Source organism: Amphibalanus amphitrite, unplaced genomic scaffold, assembly GCF_019059575.1.
Source record: "Amphibalanus amphitrite isolate SeventyFive unplaced genomic scaffold, NRLGWU_Aamphi_draft 000021F_arrow, whole genome shotgun sequence".
Taxonomy (NCBI): Eukaryota; Metazoa; Arthropoda; class Thecostraca; order Balanomorpha; family Balanidae; genus Amphibalanus; species Amphibalanus amphitrite.
The window spans coordinates 459,112-480,925 of NW_024881517.1; the positions used below are offsets into that span (position 1 = coordinate 459,112).

Sequence of the window (21,814 nt, forward strand, 5' to 3'; positions counted from 1 at the left end):
AATATTAGTGGAAATCCCGGGATTATCAGTACCATATAGGGATACCCAACCCTGCCTTGTACGGTTGTGCCCTATGTCAAAGCTGCAATTTTTCACCCGGTGCAGGGGTTGAGCACCCCCAACCATTTTGAAAAATCGACACCCCTGTGACCTGGTGACCTGATCTTGAATGACCTTGGTCTGAAATTTTTACAACACGTGTAGAATTGATGGATGATGGAGCGCCGCCGTTTTTGAGATATCCGCGAAAAACCGCAGGAAAAACCGCAGGTGCCCCCCCCCCCCCCCCAGCAGGGCGCCAACACACTTTGACGATTTGCCCCAGTAGTCAAAATTCCTTAGCCGAGGCCCTGAGAAGAACTGGGACAAGGTTTAGGCACGTTGTCCCAGTTCCCTACAAGTCGTCATTTTTATTTCATTTTCAACTGCTCTCCCACACAAAAAGTATAACAGATACATACAAAATGTTTCTGCATAATTAACCCGCGCCGGGCCGGGGGGGTGTTTGAACACCCCCCCTGCGGTTTTTCGCAGATATCTCAAAAACGGCGGCGCGGAGTGCCGCCGTTTTTGGCACACCTGTTTGTGCATCTTTTCCGCACATGTTGTGGAAATTTCAGACCCAGGTCACCTTAGGTCAGGTCACCAGGTCACGCCAAGTGACCTCACCTCAGAAAAAATAAGAATGCTCGTCATAGCTACACCGATAGATTGATTGCCTTGAAACTTTCAGCGATTGATAAGAACAGAATTATCTATAAAATGTTTATCTCGAAATTTTGATATCGGTGACCTAAGATCAGGTCAATTTTGCGACCTCTCCATTATAAGTCAATGGGAGAAAATTGAAAAGCGTCTGTTTTGCACGAACGCTATTCTAGACACTCTCAAACATCGAGATGTAGGTAAAATGGACACACTGAACCGGAAAATGGCAACTGTGACCCCTCGTTATGTCCCCGAGGTCATCTCAGGTCACGAACAGAATCTAACAGTTTTTCGCTAATAACTTCTGATAGAGACGTGCCAGAGCGCTGAAAACGCCTTAGATGTGTTCGGCTCGACGTTGCAGATCGACTGATATGCAACATGACCTTTTCCGGTCAGGTCATGACCTTGACCTGAGGTCAAATTTTCAAGTTGACCTTTCAAGGTCAAATTATAGTTCATTCGACGCGTCTCGACGAGAGGAACACGATGGTGGCAAAAGTAATGTCGTGGCTCTTTTGAGTCAAAAGTTATTGCCGAAAAAACGTTTTTTTGTAAAAACGGCTATTTTTGGAGTTTTTGCCCTCTGGAGGCTAAACTGTTGACCTGAGGTCAAATCTGATAACATTATTCAGAAAGGTCTGTAAAAGGGCTATCGAATGCGCTTTTCCGCGGCGCTGTAGCTCTATCGGTTCCCGAGATAGCCGTTGGCAGTTTCCAAAATGTTGAAATAGTGGACATTTGACCTTTGGTGACCTCTGGTGACCTGACCTTTGACCTGACCCAAAAAATGACTGAAGTGTTTTCGTCCTTATTTTGGACGTTCTTTCGATTGCCGCTTACCGCGTGTCGCTACGTGGCCCAGGAGCCGAGTTAGAAGGGGGGGTGTTCAGACACCCCCCCGGCCCGGCGCGGAATCTCAGAGCACCGGCCCGGCGCGGGTTAAGATGACTTCACTGACATCCAAAGGTGAACGGCCTGAACATTTCACATCGCTGAGTAGGTAAACGGCAAATTGAATTAGAGTACAATGCCAAAAAATCACATTTTAGACCCCAACTCAATATCTCAGAGACAGGCAACCGGAAAAGGAAACTGCACTTGGTTGTGACGTGCCCCGACTAAATGCATGAGAATATTTGATATTTATAGATATTGCGCCACAAGAAAAATGGCCCACAGCTATTAGGTGCAACTATATCTGTAAGCTTAGCTATATCTGTACAACATAAGTATGTACAACAACATACAACCCATGGGTATGTAGTTTTTTTTTGCCCACCCAGCACATATCCCAAACGCGCACTACTCAACCCTACCACCCACCGCCCAAAACCTGCACCGTGCCAGGTAGGCGGTGGCCCAGTGACCGCCTCTCGTCTCCAAGGCTCGCCGTCAGCACAATCTGACGGCCCCGTAACAGTTGTTACTCTCGACCGCTTCCTTTTCTGATCAATGGAGTTCGTTAGCCAGAGGCAGTCGATACATCTGCGTCCGGATCCGCCATTCGAGATCCGCCGGTCGGTCGGAGATCCAGTGGGCGGTCTGGGATCGACTATCCGAGATCCGACGGGCAGGCTGGGATCTGTCGTTTATGTCTATGTAGTACCGTTGTCTAGATTTCTAGTACCTATGTAACTACCTACGCCACATGGAAGAAGTTAACAAAATGACTTCATCGAAGTTATCAGCTGTATCGTCGCTTTCTTAATTACTTTTTCAAACTTAATCATAAAACCACTGTGCCCTTTTGCACAATGCACATTTGTTTTATCTGAGGGCTGTTCCCGGCACCTGCTGACGGGCTAACTACTGCTGAATCCAGCTGACAAAATGCATCAACCAATCAGCGTGGACCAGGGGGGGGGGGGGGGGGGGAGGTCCACGCTGATTGGTTGATGAATTTTGTCAGCTGGATTCAGCAGTAGTCACTAGTCAGCCCGTCAGTAGGTGCCGGGAACAGCCCTCTGATGTTATTGTTGCGTAATGCATCCTTCATTACTTTTCTTATTCTTGCTTGTAACTGTTTTCGTCCGAACATAAGCTGGCTAGATCCTCGCCGTCGCGTGACTTACGGACGGCCAGTGAGGGAATAAATAGGACTTAGCAGGGATCTGTACTCCCCGGTGAGTCAATCTGGCCATTCACATGTCCATCGCTAATGAGCGGACAAATGAGCTGCACAACTGCAGCTGCGGAGCGCGTCGCGGTAGTTGTGTCCGTCCCTCTGCGGCCCGTGGGCTGCTCCCGCGGCCTCCCGGCACGGCTCCCATCGGCAGCGTTCGTCGGCAGACACACCGCCACTGGAGACAGGACCCCCGAGCTGCAGCTCCGAGGTCAGGACGGAATAGATGTGATTGTTCTCAGACCTTCAGCCTGCACCGGTCTCTCCCAGTCCCACTTCTCCATCTGCTGCTGCTTCTTCCGATGAACGGACCGCATTGACAAAATTTATTGAACCATAAGCCCCTAACTGGGAAGCATGGAGAGACTGACACTTCTCAGCCACACTGCCGCCACACTGCCGCGGCCGTGAACTGCATGGATAGATGAGTTCTGCAGAAGTCGGCGGCATCACAGCGTCGGGGAACTGCGTTCACGCTCTATGTTCGGCGCCGATAGTTGATTTGCTCCAGCCGTGCTCGGGACGTGACTGCTCCTTAGGAGCGCGTTCAGGCAGCGTCCACTGCGGGCTACACCTGAGTGACCTCTGCATGAATCATATTCCGTTGGTGTCAGGTGGCCGCCGGCAGCTCACATGGCAGTGGGGCCACGACTGAGTCCACACGACTTCTCTTGTGCGACTAATGATCTGAAAAAGTTATTTCCCGCTGAATTTCAAGCATAGCTGTAATTCAGTGTTCGCCACGGGCCGGGCCAGCCCAACGGGCCATGGGCCGGGCTGGGCTACGGGCTGGGCCGGGCCCCCAAATATCATTAGTTAACGGGCTATGGACGGGCCGGGCCAAGAGCTTTGTGGACTATGGGTTTTGCGACTAATGTCAATTTAAAAAAATTTGGAAACTGATGCAAACAAAACCCACTGGGAAAATACTAAAACTAAACCAAATTTAAGCAATGTGAAAGAAAACCTACTTGATATTGAATTTTGGAAATCTTGAGAATTATCCAATATCACATCATGTCACACATAGGAGGGTTTTCATAAAAATTCCGCAACCAAAAAGATCAGAGAATCTCTAGCATCATTAGTTTGTTAATAAGTTAAAATGTAGTTATCAGAATAACTTACTTAGCACTACAACTCCAAAAACTAAGAAGCCACTCAACAATGATGGGCTACAGGGCTACATTAAGTTTAACACTTATATATGGCGATAGTGAGACAATTCCAACACAGTCTTTTTTCCTTCACCGACGGCTTTTTAACGAACAGAACCTTAAAAGGATACTCACGAAACACACTGTAAGTAACGAGGAATTCTACAGAGTATTTCGCGATGAAAGCTTCTTTTAATGTCCATAAATTGGTCAAAATAAATCACAACAACAACACACCAGCCCCTTCTCAACAAAATTTGCGATCATGGCGCTATGTTTATGTGGCGGCATCTAGGTAGTATACACAACAGTATATCAAATAAATACGTTTTTTTAGTAAGTATCAAGGTGAAAAACAAAATGAAACAAATAAAAAATAAAACCTAAATCACGAAGCCTGAAAACTTGAACGAAAAACAAAATAAAAACTTGATCATATATGTTTTATTATACAATTGGTCAGAATCGCTACCTGCCGCAGCTGCGACAATCAAGAAGTGTTCGCTCATTTTCAATTGATGATGATGATGCGTAAAAGTCGCAAAAGTACCCAATGACATTTCAAGCTTGCCATGTTTTCTGCTTACGCTGCTAGCGATATCCATATCTTGAAAAGAGCCTAACATAAAATAGCAAGGAAAGCAGCAGATAGTTGTCCACAGAGATTCGGTTGACACGTGGGCATGAATTGAAAATAGATTAAATCAGTTTTGCTGATAAATGGATGGATTTTCTCTTTTTTGGAAGACAGTGCTTAAGCTAGTGTCACCTATTTTGCATGCTTTCTCAGGCTTTTGATATTGCAGCAGCAATGGAGTGAATTTAACAGCAAGGTCAATCCCAGACAGATTCATCAATTCCCATAAGTCAAGCTTTTTTTCTGCTGGTAAGTGCTGGGAAGTATAGAGTAAGTTGCAAATACTTCCTTCAAGTATGCATTAGAGTCACCAATTATGCATGATAATGTTCACACACATCAGCTTGCAAGATAACTTTACTCATAGAATGTAGTTTATATAATCATGTAAACTTTTTATAGGTGTGTAATCATGACCTAATTGACTGAGGTGCTTGCTGTTACTGTTAAAATTTGTGCCATAGGTACTTGAAATCATTATATTCATTGAATAGAAGGGAGTCATGATTGCCGTGTTAATATTCATGCAATTTGAATTGTTCTCAAAATAGTGTAATCAGTCATGCTTATTATAGCAATAGACTAAGACAATAACTAGATTGCTATTTTTGACGGGCCGGGCCGGGCTGGGCTTGGACATATTTGCCAAGAGCGGGCTACGGGCTGGGCCGGGCTCTGAACCCATGGGCCCGGGCCGGGCTGGGCTGGGGATTTTGGGGCCCGTGGCGAACACTGCTGTAATTCTACATAAAGTTGTATCTGTTTCAGTAGTGACTTTAACGCATCGGAAAAAAAACTGTGGAAGATCATCATAACGTTAACCCGCGCCCTGCTGGGGGGGGGGGGGGGGGGGTTTGAACACCCCCCCTTGTGGTTTTTCGCGAATATCTCAAAAACGGCGGCGCGGAGCGTTTGGTACCCCTTATCATACATCAATTCTACACATGTTGTGAAAATTTCAGGCCAAGGTCATTCAAGGTCAGGTCACCAGGTCACTTGAAGTGACCTCACCTCATAAAAAGTTTCAATGTCTGTCATAGCCACACCGAGTGACCGATTGCTTTTAAACTTTCAGCGATTGCTAAGAGCAATAGCATGTAAAAAATGTATATCTTAGAATTTTGATATCGATGACCTAAGGTCAGGTCAATTTTGCGACCTCCCCATTATAAGTCAATGGGAGAAAATTGAAATGCGCCTCTTTTGGACGAAAGACATTATAAACACTCCCAAACACCGAATTACAAGTGGTTTAGACACACTGAACATGAAAATGGTGTCCGTGACCCTTGTTTGTGCCCAGAGGTCATCTTAGGTCACGAATGGTATCTAACAGTTTTTCGCAAATAACTTTTGATAGAGGCATGCTAGAGCGATGAAAACGCCTTATATGTGTTCAGCTCGACGATACGGATCGACTGATATGCAACATGACCCTTTCCGGTCAGGTCATGACCTTGACCTGAGGTCAAATTTTCAAGTTGACCTTTCAAGGTCAAGTTATAGTTCATTCGATGCGTCTTGACGAGAGGAACACGATGCCGGTGAAAGTAAGCTCGTACAAGGCTTGGGTCAAAAGTTATTGCAGAAAAACTGTCTCCGAAAAAATCGGCTATTTTTGCAGTTTTTGCCCCCTGCAGGCAAAACCGTTGACGGTAGGTCAAATCTGAGAGGATTACTCAGAAAGGGCGTTAATAGGGCTATCGAATGCACTTTTCCGCGGCGCTGTAGCTCTATTAGTTCCCGAGTTATGCGTTGGCTTCTTGGAAATTTTCGACATTCACCTGGAAATCGGCGAAATTTTGCCTTCAATGACCTCTGGTGACCTGACCTTTGACCTGACCAAAAAATTGACCGAAGTGATTTCGTCATTATTTTTTGCGCTCTTTCGAACGCCGCCTTCCGCGTATCGCTACGTGGCCCAGGAGCCGAGTTACAAGGGGGGGGGGGTGTTCAAACACCCCCCCCCCCCAGCAGGGCGTGGAAATCCCGGACCCCCAGCCGGGCGCGGGTTAACACGCGCAGTGGAAGGGTTGCGAGTACTACGCCCAGTGGAAGGGGGGGAGGCGGATGTCGCCCCCCCTAAGATCTCAGCTCCCAATGGAGCTAGAAAAACGAAATTTGGAGGGTAGGTTGGGGCCCTGGGGAACTCTGTTGTGTGTGAATTTCATGGCCCTAGGTCAATATCTTCAAGGTCAAATGAGGTCAAATGTGGTCAAATCTGCCATATGAACGACTGTTTTGCGTTTACACGCCGATAACTCAAAAAGTTACCGGCCGATTTTCTTTTTTTCTTTCACTATACGAAAGAACATACAGTTCTGAGTATGCATGGTGAGTTTCTAGTTAATCCAGCAATAAATATGGCATAATAAATATGGCAGTTAGAAGCCTGCTAAGGGTAAGATGTCGCCGGCTGAAGCGGGATCGGCCGACGCGGGAAACGCGGCAATCACAATTTTGTGTTTACACGGTCATAACTCAAGTTGTTACCGGCCGATTTTCAAAATTCTTTGACCATATGATTGCCTGTACATTTCTCAGTCTTCTCACCAAATTTGACGCGAATCTAATATAATCAGCGGTAAGGAGCGCGATGTAAAGACGGAACCGTCCCGCCCCGGCACAGTCTATATACAATTCAAGCGGCGCGTAACGGCTAGCGCCGGCCGCCGCGCCGCCGCGCCGCCGCCGCGGCAGGATGTTTGACTTTACACCGCTATTACTAGAAAAGTTGCGAACCGATTTTCTTATTTCTTGCCCGTCGTGAAAACGGCAATTATATAGTACCTCTGTACCTGTACGTTATTGTATTGTCTACGGTCTTCCTTGTAGGCCCAGGTCCGGTGCGAAGGCGGGAAACTCCAGCCGGCTCACATTTCTGGCTTGTATTACAACATTTAACAGCATTTGTTGGAATACACGTACACGACACACTGACACAGGCGGAGGGAACGAAAAGACAACCTGTTTGATTTTGTGGCGGATGATGGATACTATAGCTGTTTCCAATTGAAAGGCTTTTCTTTTGTTATTATCCAACAAAAGTCTCCAATCATTATTTATCATGTTTCATGCTGGGTTCCTTAAGTTTCCGACTCTGACTGCTGACAGGATCTGTAGTGTTTTCGGCTTCTGCGGACCACGCATCGACGAAGTGCAGACGGCAAGAAAAGCTTGGTACGAAATAATATAGAACGTCACCTAGATGGCCAATGGCCATGCTGAGTCAATATTAAGCGAGCACATTCATTTATCGTTTTGATGATATATTATTATTGACATCAACTTACAATTGTTGCCGGGGTCATTGAGTGGGTATTATTTGAACGAAAGTATGAAGGCCTAATGCAACGAAGATTATGCCACTGATGCCACTAATGCCACTGATGTCGAGGCGCTGTGATATTGATTATTTTCGCGCATTTTATCACTTTCCTCTTCTAATTCGTATGCAATACGTTTACCTAAGGATTGATATAAAAATTAACAGGAAGTACCTAGATTTTACAAAGATACCTAAGGAATAAGGTAACCAATAACAACTTGGTTCATTCAGCTACTTAGAGTGACATTTATACCCTCTGACCTCCAACATCCAGTCATCTGCAACCCAGCATGGACCTGTTTGAAACAATGCCATCCATCCCTATCGCCGCCCACGCCTGCTGAATGCCTCCAAGCCTGTTTCGTTCCACCTGAGTACACAGTGACGCCGACAGGTCGTGGACAGGGACCGTCGGTCACTCTATGTGTGTGACGGACCGCAGGGCCCGGAGCACGTCTACCCTCCCTTCCCAGCCCCTCCCCTCCCCCACACCTATCCGCCCCCCCCCCCCATCTCGCCACCTGACATTCAGCCGGGATTTCATAGGAATCCTCGCTGGGTCGGTGGCCCTCCGTTCAATTCCACTCGTGGCGGGCTCCATTACACAGGACAGCCGACCAGTCTCCCGTTCTCAGTACCCTCCGAGCCCACAGAAAGTGCCGCTCACTTGCGCGTGTTCGGTCCGAGCCAGAAATGCCTAAATTTTCAAAAACTGAGAGCCGTCGAAGCGGCCAGGCGGTGGCGTTTACCGGCCCCATATCCTCGGCTCGACCCTCCCTAACGGCAGTCCGAGGGTGGCGGCCAGTATAAAACGGCCAGGTCAAAGGGCGCTCGGGGTTTTGATTTTAAAACTAACAGATCACATATCTGTTCCTTAGGGATTAATATGTCACAGCGTACCACAAAAATAAAATTTAAACAACACCCTAAAAAGACATGCTACACGCTGGCCCATGGCTTTGATTGCGCGATAAATGACACTGCCTGTTTGACTGTCCATTTTTAAAGTGACAGGGAAGTTGACAGTTTTCCACAAGACTAATAAATAGATCCGCCAACATTTGGTAGGTAGGTACAAACGGTTCAAAATCCTCCGAATTTCCTAAAGGACAAATTGGTCATGATACGTCTAGAGCTACATGATGCATTTGAAAACTTATCCATTCCTGAGCGATGGAGTATGTATCGGAGAGCAGATGCAAGACAGCCATACGCACCAGTCAAACAGTATAGAACCGGTGGAACACAGTACCCAATGCGCACCGCTGGCCTCGAGCCTGTCGGGCGCGGGCCTGTATCATTGCTTCACAAGTATGGAGAGCGTTCGGCCACCGCCGCAAGACGGAGCTCGTGAGATACCTCTCGTTTGGTCACCTGAGAGGCACACTCACACTGCCTCATCCCCCATGAACAGTCTTGATTCAGGAGCTAATACTTATCTTGTCAGTCAATTTGCTGCAAGTACAAAACATACGAGTCAAGTTCAGCGCAATCTAGCGGTGAATATGTCGCTCCACCGGGATAATTGTAGTGCGCCTAACACTTAGCGTCATTTGCACGGAGTCGCTAATCATTCACTCTGCACAGGAGCAGGCACACTGCCAGCGCGACCGGAGATCCACGGGGCGGAGTGCGCTGCGCGGCGGCGCGCTGCCGTTCGCCAGCGCGAGCGAAGAGGTCGCCGGCGACCTCGCCGAGTTTTGATTCTGGTCGGGCGGCGCGGCGCGGTCTGACTAGAGCCGGGTTTGTACGTGGTCGGGGGTGGGGTGGGACTGGCGGTCGGGGTCGGGGTCGGGGTCGCGGTCGTGGGGCGGCGGGGGCCGGCGGGCTCGGCGCCGCGCCCGCCGCCGGCCCGGTCAGTCGGCCACCTCACAGTCCTCCTCTGTCTGACTGCGGTTGCCCACCAGCAGCGTCCGCCGGAACCGGCGCTCCATGGCGCCGCGCCGGCACACACACTTGCACAGGATGCTGCTGAACGCGAACCGAAAGTCGCGGCTGCACAGCGCGTACACGCACGGGTTGACGGCCGAGTTGCAGTAGCCCAGCCAGAAGAACACGCTGAACAGCAGCGGCGGCACGCAGTCGGCGCAGAAGCCCCGCACCAGGTAGCACACAAAGAATGGCAGCCAGCACAGGATGAACAGGCCCACGATGATGCCCACCGTCTTTGCCGCCTTGGTCTCCATGCGGAAGCGCCGCGCCTGGTGTCTCACGTTCCGCCGGCTGACGCGCGATATGAACCGCGGCGGCCGCGAGTCGTCCTCGGAGCTCTGCGAGGCCGAGCTCAGCTTCTTGGCGGGCCGCTGCGGCTGCGGCACGCGCCGGCCCGGCCGCGAGTCACCCTCAACCACCGTGTAGATCTCGTACTGGTTCTTGGCGCGGCTGTCCTCGCGACAGTGCACCACGAACGAGGGCTTCTTCTGGCGGCGCGCGCCGGGCTCGCTGAGCGTCAGCCGCACCTGGCCGTGCGCGCGCGCGCCGCCGGCGGCCGCCTGCTCGGCGCGCTGCGTCACCGACCGACCGCGGTGGATGCGCAGCGTCAGCCGGCCCTCCTCGTCCTCCTTGGTGGTGCGGAAGCCCTGCGCGATGGCGCGCGTCGTGCTCACTGCCGTCCGGTAGATGCGGCCGTAGAAGAACAGCATCACGGTGCTGGGCAGGAAGAAGGAGCCGAGCGCCGAGTAGATGACGTAGCCGCGCTCGTTGGTCAGCTCGCAGGTCAGCCGGCACGCCGAGGAGCCCCGCGAACCGATCAGCGTGCCCGGCCGGTCGTTCCAGCCGACCAGCGGCGGAAAGCAAATGACGAAACTGAGCACCCAGACGGCGGCGATCAGCTGCTTGGCGCGGCGCGTCGACATCAGGCTCGGGTAGCTGATGGGCTGGCTGACGGCCAGGTAGCGGTCCAGGCTGATGGCGCACAGGTTCAGGATGGACGAGGTGCACATCCAGACGTCGACGGCCAGCCAGACGCTGCACCAGACGTCGCCGTACAGCCACACGTCGAGCACCTCCAGCGTCGCCGAGAAGGGCAGCACCAGCATGCCGACGAGCAGGTCGGCGCAGGCCAGCGACACGATGAACAGGTTGGTGACGGTGCGCAGCTTGCTGTGCACGAACACGGCCATCACGACCAGCAGGTTGCCGGCCACCACCATCAGGTTGAGGAAGGCGAGCGCCAGCAGCGAGATGAGCCGGTGGTCGGCCCAGTCGAACAGCGTCGCCGGCCGGCCGCAACTCACGTTCAGCGTCACGTTATCGGCCGGCGCCGGCGACAGCGGCGGCCCTTCCATGGCGAGCCGCGCCGGCCGCTCCGTCGTCCCCACCGCGCCTGAAATCAGACAGATACGGGCGGTCACAGCTCCATCCCATGCACCAGTGATCACGGTAGCTAACAGACACACGAGAACAGGTCACAGGTACAACCCTCGTACTACGGTCATCACGTCACAAACAGACAGCACGGGCGGGTCGTAACTCCAGCGGCATCACGGATCACTCGACTCCCCGAGCTTTGTTCTCCGTCGTCATCGCCGCAGCCGCTGCGACCTTCCCAACCGACCTCGCGCTGTTGCTCCATGCCGCACTCGGGTCGGGAGGGCGGCGGGGCGGAGCGTGCGGGTGGGAGGTGACTCGTCGGCGGCACCCGCACCACCATGTGCTCGGCCTTCCGCCACTCGAATTATCCACTAGGCTAAATCAGCGGGCCGAAATCGTTCCAACATTAGATCTATTCCCAGCCGCGCCCCTGCCCGACGATGGGGTGGCCACGGAAATTAAACCAATTATACGCGCTTTGTCGAAATGCATGGCCCTAAAGCTTCGATTTTAGTCGAGTTGGACTGAAATTGATGCAAAGTTTAGCGTCGGTTATATCCCGTGTCAGACAGCGAACGGCCGCGTGCTGGAGATGGCGGCGCGCTCTTCAGCGCCGGCCGGCCGGAGGGGGCACGGCCACTTCGAGATAGTTACCCGCGTGATTATTGCACACTCACCAAGAATAAAGGAAATCAAATGAGGAATCATTCAACGAATGCTGACCGGGGCTGGCTTGGAGAAGCTTTCAATTCTTTCCCCGAGCCTCCGGTCGAGTGTAATCATACGGTTCGTTATGGGCTTCCTTTGCGACCGACAGCTCGAATTCAGATTCTAAGAGAGATCTAACCGTAATCTTCATTAACGGTAATTGACGTTCCCAATCCAATCAGTGTCACCTCGGCGGGCGGGCTGAGCTCCCGCGGCCTACCAAGGCGCGGTCGGAGCACTCCTTCCAGCGGCGGTCGGTCCCCTGGTGCCCCTGGTATCCCCGGGGAGGCGCTGCCGGGCCGCGGAGCTCGCGGCAGGGCAGGTGTCTATCGATGACTGGTCGGAATCGGTGCCACGATATCCGTGATTAATTGCTGGCAGCCCGCATGTGGGAAAACAGTAATAATCGCAGCTCACACTGACACCACTATCATGCAGTGCACAACTGACGGCTAGTAAATATAGAAGGGCATTCGGAGGTCGGATAATACCCCTTGCAACCCTTGCACCTTACACCTAATTATGAATCATTATCACCCCATTGTCTGCTTACCCGTTGATATGTTTTAATAGAACAAAATGAAATTCATTGGCGTATGTTCAGTGATGTAATCTGGCTGATGCGCCAGTTACCAACAGCATATTGTTATCGAATGCTGGCATCTTGACAGTCGAATAATTTGAACGCCAATTTATTGCAGCACGTATCTCACCCTCCGTGTATTTGAGCTCGTATACGAAAGCTATTGTTTTCAAGCGTCAAATACTGGTGAGCTTGTCGCCTAGCTTGGCCTTCGAGTTTCGAGAAGCGTTCACCATGACTCGTAGCACGAGATGATGAGACCTGAGGTTACCGCTCCTCCAGAGGGAAACTTCCGCACTAAAACCCCCGGATCCCCGGATGCTTCACGGTGGTCCTCCGATGTTCCGCGGCGTCCCCGGACGTTCCGCAGCGGTCGGAGCCGCGACCACGGGAGCCGGTGGGGCGGCTCTGATTTGGCCGAGCGGCTGTTGGCCAGCGTGACGATCAAACAGCCCAGAGGCGCCACTGACAGCCGTTTCAAACAGGCACCGTGTCTCAGAAATACGCCCGGGACGTGGGGCGCGGCGGGGCTCGACTTCGAGATCGGCGGCGGCTGCCGGCCACCGGGTGCAGCCGGGGGATGGCTAAACAGGCGCTCCACGGATAAACAGGCCCTCAGTTCACGGCGGCGTGAGAGCAGCGGCCACCCACACAAACACGGCCGGAACAGACGCATCGGCGCACAGACAACACAAAACCGGCGGCCGCACATCACAGGCGCGCTGAGAGGCTAATGGCGTTATGAATGTGGCTGACGACAGTACCGCCAGACAGCCAGGTGTTCGAGCTGTGTCGGCGTGCACTTGAGGTGCAGACGGGGTGACGGAGAAATATGGAGATGGTCAGATGGAGCACGGATAGAGTGGGGGTGTGGTCCGGGTGCGGTCTAATCAAGCAACATTGATGACTATGAGTGCCCCTCCGATTTTACGTGAAAATAATTAAAAACGGCAACTCGTGGGGTATGCTTTTAGCGGATTAGGCTGCTGTGACCAGCGCGGTCCGTGTTCACCGCTGTCGGTCCCGTGCTCGCCGCCACGGTCGGCCGACGCCGTCACCTCTCGGCGCTGTTTAGGCCGGCTCGCCATCTTTGTTTATGGCCCGCCCTAACGATGTCGATCGGAGGGTTGACCATTAGCGGTCAGCGGCACCGCAGGGCGTCCGGCCGCGCCCAGCTGACCCCGTGGGGCCGCCGCCGACCCTGAGCGCCGGCCCTACATGGCGCACCAGACGCCAAACCGCTCCAACAGCTCACCTGGCATCATCAGGCAGGCATTGGGCCGCTAGCAAGAAAGGCGATATGATACAATATGGCTTATTGCCTCGAGTTCAGGGTCACAATGGAATGGTTCATCTATTCGGGCCGTTCTTGTTCACTTGCCAAACTCTCAAGCGCCAAGCTCAGTCGCCATCAGTGCTGGCCTGATTGTAGAAAACTTGCAGGATTTCGCTTTGGTGAATTAGAGTAGATATATCAGATACTTATTAGTCTATTGCTTAGTTACGCATGCACAAAGATTCATAACAATATACTATACGCTATACATTCTTTTTTTTAATCACTCGGGTGGGAAGCAGCAAAATCATCTGACCAAAAGCTCCTGTTGACCAGCGTTTCTCTTCTCATATCAAAATTGCACCTTCTCGTATACGTCAATCACAGCTCAGGCTAATCCCGATAGCGTCCGTACGGACTGTCTTGCGTCATCGTTTCATTACCCGAGCGTGCACCAGTCGGTTGTACAATGTACAGTACAGGGCCTGGGGGCGGGGGAAGCCTGGTGTAAACACAGGACACCCCACCCCCGCACCCCTCCGGGCAGAGGGCGGGGGTATGCACGGATTAATCACCTCCCGGCCCAGCCGGCGCCGGCGGCGTTACTGACAGGACAGTGACGCTGCAGGACGGCCGCGCTGGCCGCCCGACCGCGCCGGTCTCCGCGGGCCGCCCTTCACTGAGAAAGGCGTGGTTTATGCAGGACGACCTGTGCGGGCTCAGGTGGGCAGCAAGACTCGGGATTTACGGCTCAATGCACTGACACAGACACTGCAGTGGCAATCACGAGATAAGCCCCATGCAATAACTATTATCTTTCGGAGAAACGGATACACTTATAAAGGTAACATTATAAAGTGTGGTTTTAACCCTCGCCAGGCGAGGGCCTTTTCCATAACACGGACGGCGAGGGGGGGGGGGGGTTGGTACGACCCCCCTGGCGATTGGCTCCTATGGCACTTAGAAACACCAAATTTACAGGGTAGATGGGTCTATAAGAGGTCTCGCCCCTGTGCAACTTTGGTTGCTCTAGGTCAATATTTAGGGGGGTTCTGGGGGGGGGGGTATAAGTGTAAAATGCTTGCTAAGACAGGCCAAAAGTTTTTCGCTTATAACTTTTGATCTAATTAAGATAGAGCAAAAAGAATTGCACCAGTGAACTCAGCACGTCAAGGCGCGTCGAATGATATAATTGTTTGCTTGCTTAAGTGTACTTAAAAAGTTAAGCACATCTTAAGTAGGTACATCTTAACCCTCGCCCATGTAGGGGGGGGGGGTGCAACCCCCCCCCCTACATGGGTTTTTCTTAGCTACACGCCGAACCGTTTCAGATAGCCTGCTCAAATTTTCAGTACCCTATGGGGCATCCTTTGCGCAACTTTTGTTTTTTTTTTGTCAAGGTCATGTCAGGTCACGGAGTTATGACGTCATAAAGGGAACAACCTCCGGCCAGATTTACGCTAAATTGGAGATTGCTTCACATTGGTATAAATGCCGACTGACCTGACACACTGATGGATTGTTTTAGAATCATAACTGGCTGATTTGACATTGGCACAATGTCCGTTGACCTTTTCAAGGTTACTAAAGGTCAAGGTCAGGTCAGTGACCTCGGTTGACCTGTAATGACTTCTTGCACTTGTATGCCTTTTCGGGGTATTTTGATGCCCTGAATTCGAATTTGCTATCCATTTCAGGCATCGTCGGTTGTTTCTTGTAGTTCATTTTGGGTCAGGGTCAGGTCAGTGACGTCACACGCCTGACGTGACCCAATGCACAAATGACCTTGCAGACTTCCGATGCTCCCAACGCATCATTTTTAGAGTTATGACATCGAAATACACACCAAACGATAGAGAATTGATCAAGGATCACGATAGTGAAGGTTTCAAGTCGATATCTCTTACCGTTTTGCCGCAATCGGCGCGGAAATCTGAAAAAGTTAGATTTTTTCGAAAAGTTGACGTTTGACCGGTCATAAGTAGGTCAAATGTTGACCTAGGACCAAAAAATATACCACCAATCGCGAGATCTCGTTGAGAGCAATCCGTTGGTCTTTTCCGCTAAGCTCTACGACGCTCCGTTTTCAAACGCCAGGGGGGGGGGTCGCACCCCCCCCCCCCCTGCATGGGCGAAGGTGGCAAAACACCGTTTACAGGCGAGGGTTAACCCTATTAGTGGCAGGGGGGGTTGTTTTCATCCACCCCTAAGGTTTTTCGGGAATATCTCCGAAACCGCTGAAGCTACGATGCTGAAATTTTCTGACTTTTCCTAAAACTAAATTGGGCACATTCCCTGAAAATTTCAAGTTCATAACTTTACCAGGGGCGGCTCCAGAGCACTGGGAATTGGGGGGTCCTATTCGTGAAGCGAGTCATTTGGGCGAAGATCACGATGCTGATGTATTATAACTGTATGCACCAGTTTTACGAACAGTGAATGAAAGGTATCATGTGATAACATATACAAAGTTATTGTGCATCCTCTTTTGACACGTTTTTGTTATAATAGGCGGATCCAGGCGTCCAAAAGGGGGGTTATGTGTTACCTCCCAACATAGGTGCCCTGACACCGCCTATGCATGACCAATACAATTGTAGTCGTTCTCTCATAAGAAAATTGTAACATAACAAGACCATTACCACCCTTTTTAGAAACAGTACCAACAAAAACCTTATTTTCTATACTTTTTGTGTACCCCCAATCTCAATGATCTGTATCCGCCTATGATTTTTGAAAATGCATATTTTTAGGATCCATTCCATGTGAATTCCTGGTTCATTCTCTATCAATCGGCAAAAGTTGCGTTAAGATTGGTTCAGAAACCTGGCCGTGATAAACAGTCTAAAATGTATCTGCAATTTGCCCGTTTTTACCCCCGTCTACCCCCGTCTATTGACATTTTTTAATTCTTATTTTTTAGAAATGTAGATCACGTTGAGCGAAATCGAATGCCGTTTGAATTTTGAAAATCGGCCCGTTAGATCTCGAGATATCAGGGGGGAGGGGTCGTAAACAGCCCCCCCCCCTGCCACTAATAGGGGTAGCCAGGAGCCTGCCACTAATAGGGTTAAGTCTTAAGAATGGTCGAAATGCTTAATGTTGCATTTCATTCGACTCGGCTGTTCAAGAGGAACAGAACGATGCCATTTTGAAAGCTTTATCTTTATTGTGTGACAAGTTATTGGCACAAACGTCATTTGACCTCAGTTGACCTCATTTGACCTGACCCATGGACAAGTACACCAAACAAAGAAGCACCAAGTGACATAATGTTAAGTAATGTTGTTTCAAAGCACCAAAGTGATAGAAGGAAGCGGATATCGCCAGTATTTTCCGAATTGAATATTTTCCCATAGGCTTAACATTACGACGTAATGACCTCTAACTGACCTCAGGTCAGCGACATGAAAAAAACGAACTATATGTTATACAACTCGGTGAACTTAGGATATCCTGAAGTTTGAAGGAAATCAGTTCAGAGCTGTGAGTAGGACAGGTGCATAAAGAAAATTGAAATTTGACCATGACCTTGTACCGGTTTTTCTGACCTGGTGACCTGATCTAAAACGGCAGACACCTGAAATTTTCAGGGAATGTGCCAAAAGGTTGCCCCAGAGGTTATGCCAAATTTAGCGGCGCTACGCGCCGCCGTTTTTACGTTATTTGCGAAAAACCTTGGGGGGGGGGGGTTGCATCAACCCCCCCTTGCCGGGCGAGGGTTAAAAAGTAACGTTGAGTCGTCAATGCAAGCTCTCATTTTTGTCAGGCTCCATAGCTATTTTCATTTTTATCAGATCAAATGGGCTCCAATTCCAGCCATTTTTATGTTCTTTTAGCGTTGATATTTTTTATTTCTTTCTTGCATGCTTGGCGTTTAAATACAGTGTTAGCAACGCATTCAGTGAATAACTTCCTACCTTAACCCTCGCCCGCATTGGTGTTTTTCCAGTCGCGAACGTATAAGGGACCCCCCTTGGACCCCCCTTACCATTTCGCCCTGATCAAGCTAGAGCTTCGCAGAAAAAAACGAGCGTGTTGCCCATGACGAGACGAAGCCGATGATACCCAATTTTAAGATCCTAGGTCATCGGTTGACCTTCCAGGTCAGGTCAATGACCCAAAAGTCGGGGAAATCGGGACCTGTTTTAACGTGGTGATTTTACCTTCAGGTGACCTTGACACCCACCCTAATGCATGGGATCAACATCATATCACATGGTGAACGCTTGAAAGCATGAAAAGACTGCGAACGCGCGGCTAATGCGAGCCGACATACGCCGAATCGGGATTCCGGCCAAACATGGTCTTGAAAAGTAGGTCACAGGTAAAAGGTCATTTGGGTCAGGGTCATGAAATTTTCAGGGTAGGTGTAAAATTGATAAACGCGATGGTACTGAACGTTTCGTCGCGATCAGCCGTTTTTTACGTGAGTTATTTGTGAAAAACCGAGGGGGTCCGTTCGACCCCCCCCCCCGCACCTATATACGGGCGAGGTTTAAGTGCATCGTGCTGTATCATTGTCATGTGTTCGGTGCTTCGCAATGTGTGCTATCCTACCTGTCTATCTGTCGGAGCCCCGGTGCTCCCATCAAAGGTGTTTTATTGGTTGTATCGACGGCGACCATCAAAAGGCACGATGATATTTTATTGACGACTCCACCAGCGGCGACAGGAATGGATCAGCTGGCGCAGAAAAGAGCTTGATCATAAACGGTTAGGCTTCATCGCTGATGTCAGCCGAATGTCTTTTCAGTCGCACAACGACGGAAATAGAGGCAGCAATGGGCTCTATTCTGTCTATTCTTTTTTGTAGGATAAAGCTACCATTAGAATTATATTATATATAGTGCCCCGTGAACCAATAAATACCGCATCCAGAATTAATTAACATTGTACTTTTAGTTTTCAAATGCACACAAAGAAGTAGGTACCTAAGTTACCTACTACCTATTGCTGGATAATGTGTGACTGAGTGCCATTCACTTATTAAGCTGTTTCAGGCAAATGGTAGGGTAAGGTGCCTAATTAGCGACCCTTTCCGATTTGCGACCTACCTCCCTACAGAAAAACTGGCAGGAGAAAACGGGGTAAAAATATCGTCAAAAGGTCAGCCATACTTTGGTTACCAAATAAAATTACTTTCCGGTCGTCGATGTTTCTGGTGGGACGTTTCAGGTGAGTTTAAATAAAAATGACGAGTTTCTTATCCAAAACGTGTGTGTTTGGGCCCTCTCTGATGAAAAGCGATGCATATTAGAATGATGCACCTTTTTTATTCTGAGTCGACATTCCTTTTTCAATTGATTGCCGTTTTCCCATAGTGAATCCCTCAACTGTGCACAGCATTGCGGTTAAAAGTGTTTCGCAACTCATATTTCCTATTTGCGCCTGACATGGTCGCAAATAGCTCAAGAAAGGAAAGAAAGGGGAAAAGAGAGAAATGAAAATGAGGTGTTGCTGAAGCTTGCAATGTGTGGCAGGGGATGCCAAATGTCGTCACCGACTGCAGGGGTGCCGAATTCAGCGCGGACCTCGAATATCATACGAGATAGCCCGCAAAATTTGGGTTTCCGATTTCTTTTCGCGTTCGGTGCATCACGTGATCAGTTTTTACTTGCGTAAATGTGTTTGATAAACGTTACTGTTCGAGAGATTGAGTGCTTTGCGTATAGGTTACCTTTTTGAGATTATATTTCATCTTTTCAGGCGTCGCATTTTTTTTTTGCCATTTTTAATATGGGGAAACCCATAGACTTATTAGCGACTCTCCCCGGTCGCTAATCGGGAAGAGTTCCCTATAAGCGTTTTTTTTTTGCAATGGTTTGCCAAAATGCTCACTACAAATACGTTAGTGAATATTGGGGCAGAAAATGGCTATGTTTTAATAGAAAAATGAGCGATCTCTGCGAAAATCAAGCCAGTAATACAGTGGCACCCACAGAGCGTGAGCAATGACGGTTCAAATTAAGGGGGTCGCTAATTAGGCACCTTACCCTACACGGTATATGTACAAATGCAAATAAGATGTCTAACTTGCTTGGCACTCTCCACAGATTCCGGCAGCCTCAACGTGAAAATGATTGTAGATTTCACTCTACATTTGGCGTGAAACTAAGCAACGATCCCGGACTTGTAGGCATTGATTAATTTTATTCCATTTACACCTTCCCCATTGACAGGTCACCGGAGCCTGACCTGACATACGTAGGATTTCATTGAATAAAGTTGCGGATTTTCAATGTTATCGTGCTTTCTTGTTTACTGATAGGTAAACAGGTCATTCAGTATGAGTTTGATGGCCTGCTAGTGCACAGCTCACGGTTTCTGGGCTGTAGCTTGAAGAAGAGAGCCCACTCATTAAAACAAATTATAATGGCATGTTCTTTTATTGCTGTTTTAAATCGGCAGGTGGCAGTTCATTGGAGCTAATGCAGTGTTCATCATAAGTCACGCAAACGCGGCCTATTAGCGAGCTCCTAAAAGGAGTGCGGCAACGATAAAATGATTTGAAATTCGCCAGGTAGCTTGTAGCTTCTACGCGGCTCCGAATATTCCCGCAAAACTTGAGCACTGATACAAAGTGGATGGTCAGTGGCGTCTCTTACATAACAGCAGGAAGTTATAAAAGCAAAGTTCTGCATACTGATTCACTTTTAAAGCGGACTGAAACGCAGCCTATCTGAAAATAATTGGCTTGTGCATGCGTCCGGGCATTCGAGTCGTCTGACAAAGTTCAATTCCACGCCATTGGGTGCAACTTTAAGGGCTCTGTCAGTCACCACGCCACATCAACTGCATGTATCCATTTCGACTGTGTCGATCATGGGTCAACTATGTAGACGGCTGCGTCGGTGAACACTGCATCGCAAATCTGGCCGTGTCAGTGTGTCGGTCACTGCCGGTTTACCACATGTGCGGATTAATTGTTGCAGTTCTGTATATATTGTAACCGTCGTAATCGGAACAATTATTCGGCTGTTTCCGTACATCATTGGATCCAGTGTTTGGTTACCTTGCAACCCATGCGGGGTGCGCTATGCTAGGCTGTCGTCCCCTACATACGGCCGCCGGTGATATAGGTGCAGTGTGCGTCTGTCTATGCCACTGATTGGTTTGACGGCCGGACCTGACGGCCCCTCTGTCTGTACGGACCACAGATCCAGGTGTGTTTGGGACGATCGATGCCCCGGGGGTGTCCTCCCCCCCCCCCCCCCCCAGAGCAGGGACAGTGGGTGGGTGGGTCGGGTGAGCACAGCGAGCTGCACCAGGGCGCAGGGGGCGCCGGAGACAGGCACCTGCAGTATACCCAGACTCCCCGGGGATGTGGCCCGCTCTGCAGCTGCAGATGTCAGACGGACGCGGCTTCCGTGCGAGGATACTCAACTACGCACTGACATCATTGTAACACATGTCCTTTATCCTATAGGTGATGTCTGAGCAGAATCACACTTTGTATGAAAATTCAAGCATTAAAACGTGGCTCTTTGTATAGTGATGATTTGTGAACCGGATGACTTATGACTGTGTGATTGTGCTCTGTGATTGTGCACAATCATGCCATCGGCATGCCAATATGGTGGTTGTCTTCATTAGTGTTGCACTGAGAATTCCGTTGACAAAGGCCTCTGCTCACCTCGACGGCTTTGTCGTGGCTCACTCTGTTCTCTGACCACTGAATAGTTTGGTCACGGACGAAGTGAATGTGTCACTCCGCTGTTTATAGATAACGCATTTTTATTTCATATTTCATTCACGAAATGTCGATAAATACATAAATAACACTTCACTGTAACTGTGGGTAACGATATGGTACAGTAAGTTTTATGTTGAAACTAGTTCTGTCAGGTTGATTCTTATCTGGAGCACTTATGCCTTCAAATACGTCTATCATAAGGAGGTCATTACTAAACTTTATATTCTGGATTAGGCAATAAGCAGCCAAGTATAGACAATGAATTGTTTCATAAGCGCGGTGTA

General features: G+C 49.7%; 1 protein-coding gene across 1 annotated transcript in view; it reads right to left on the minus strand.

Annotated features, from left to right (window-relative positions):
* Positions 1–9,118: 9,118 nt before the first annotated feature.
* LOC122390825 (probable G-protein coupled receptor No9) overlaps positions 9,119–21,814 on the minus strand; it is a 79,372-nt gene continuing 66,676 nt past the window's right edge. The window contains exon 3 of the mRNA XM_043384161.1: positions 9,119–11,280. Within this exon, the coding sequence (XP_043240096.1) occupies positions 9,812–11,242 (1,431 nt within the window). The 5' untranslated portion in view covers positions 11,243–11,280 and the 3' untranslated portion in view covers positions 9,119–9,811. The remainder of the gene's footprint in view (positions 11,281–21,814) is intronic.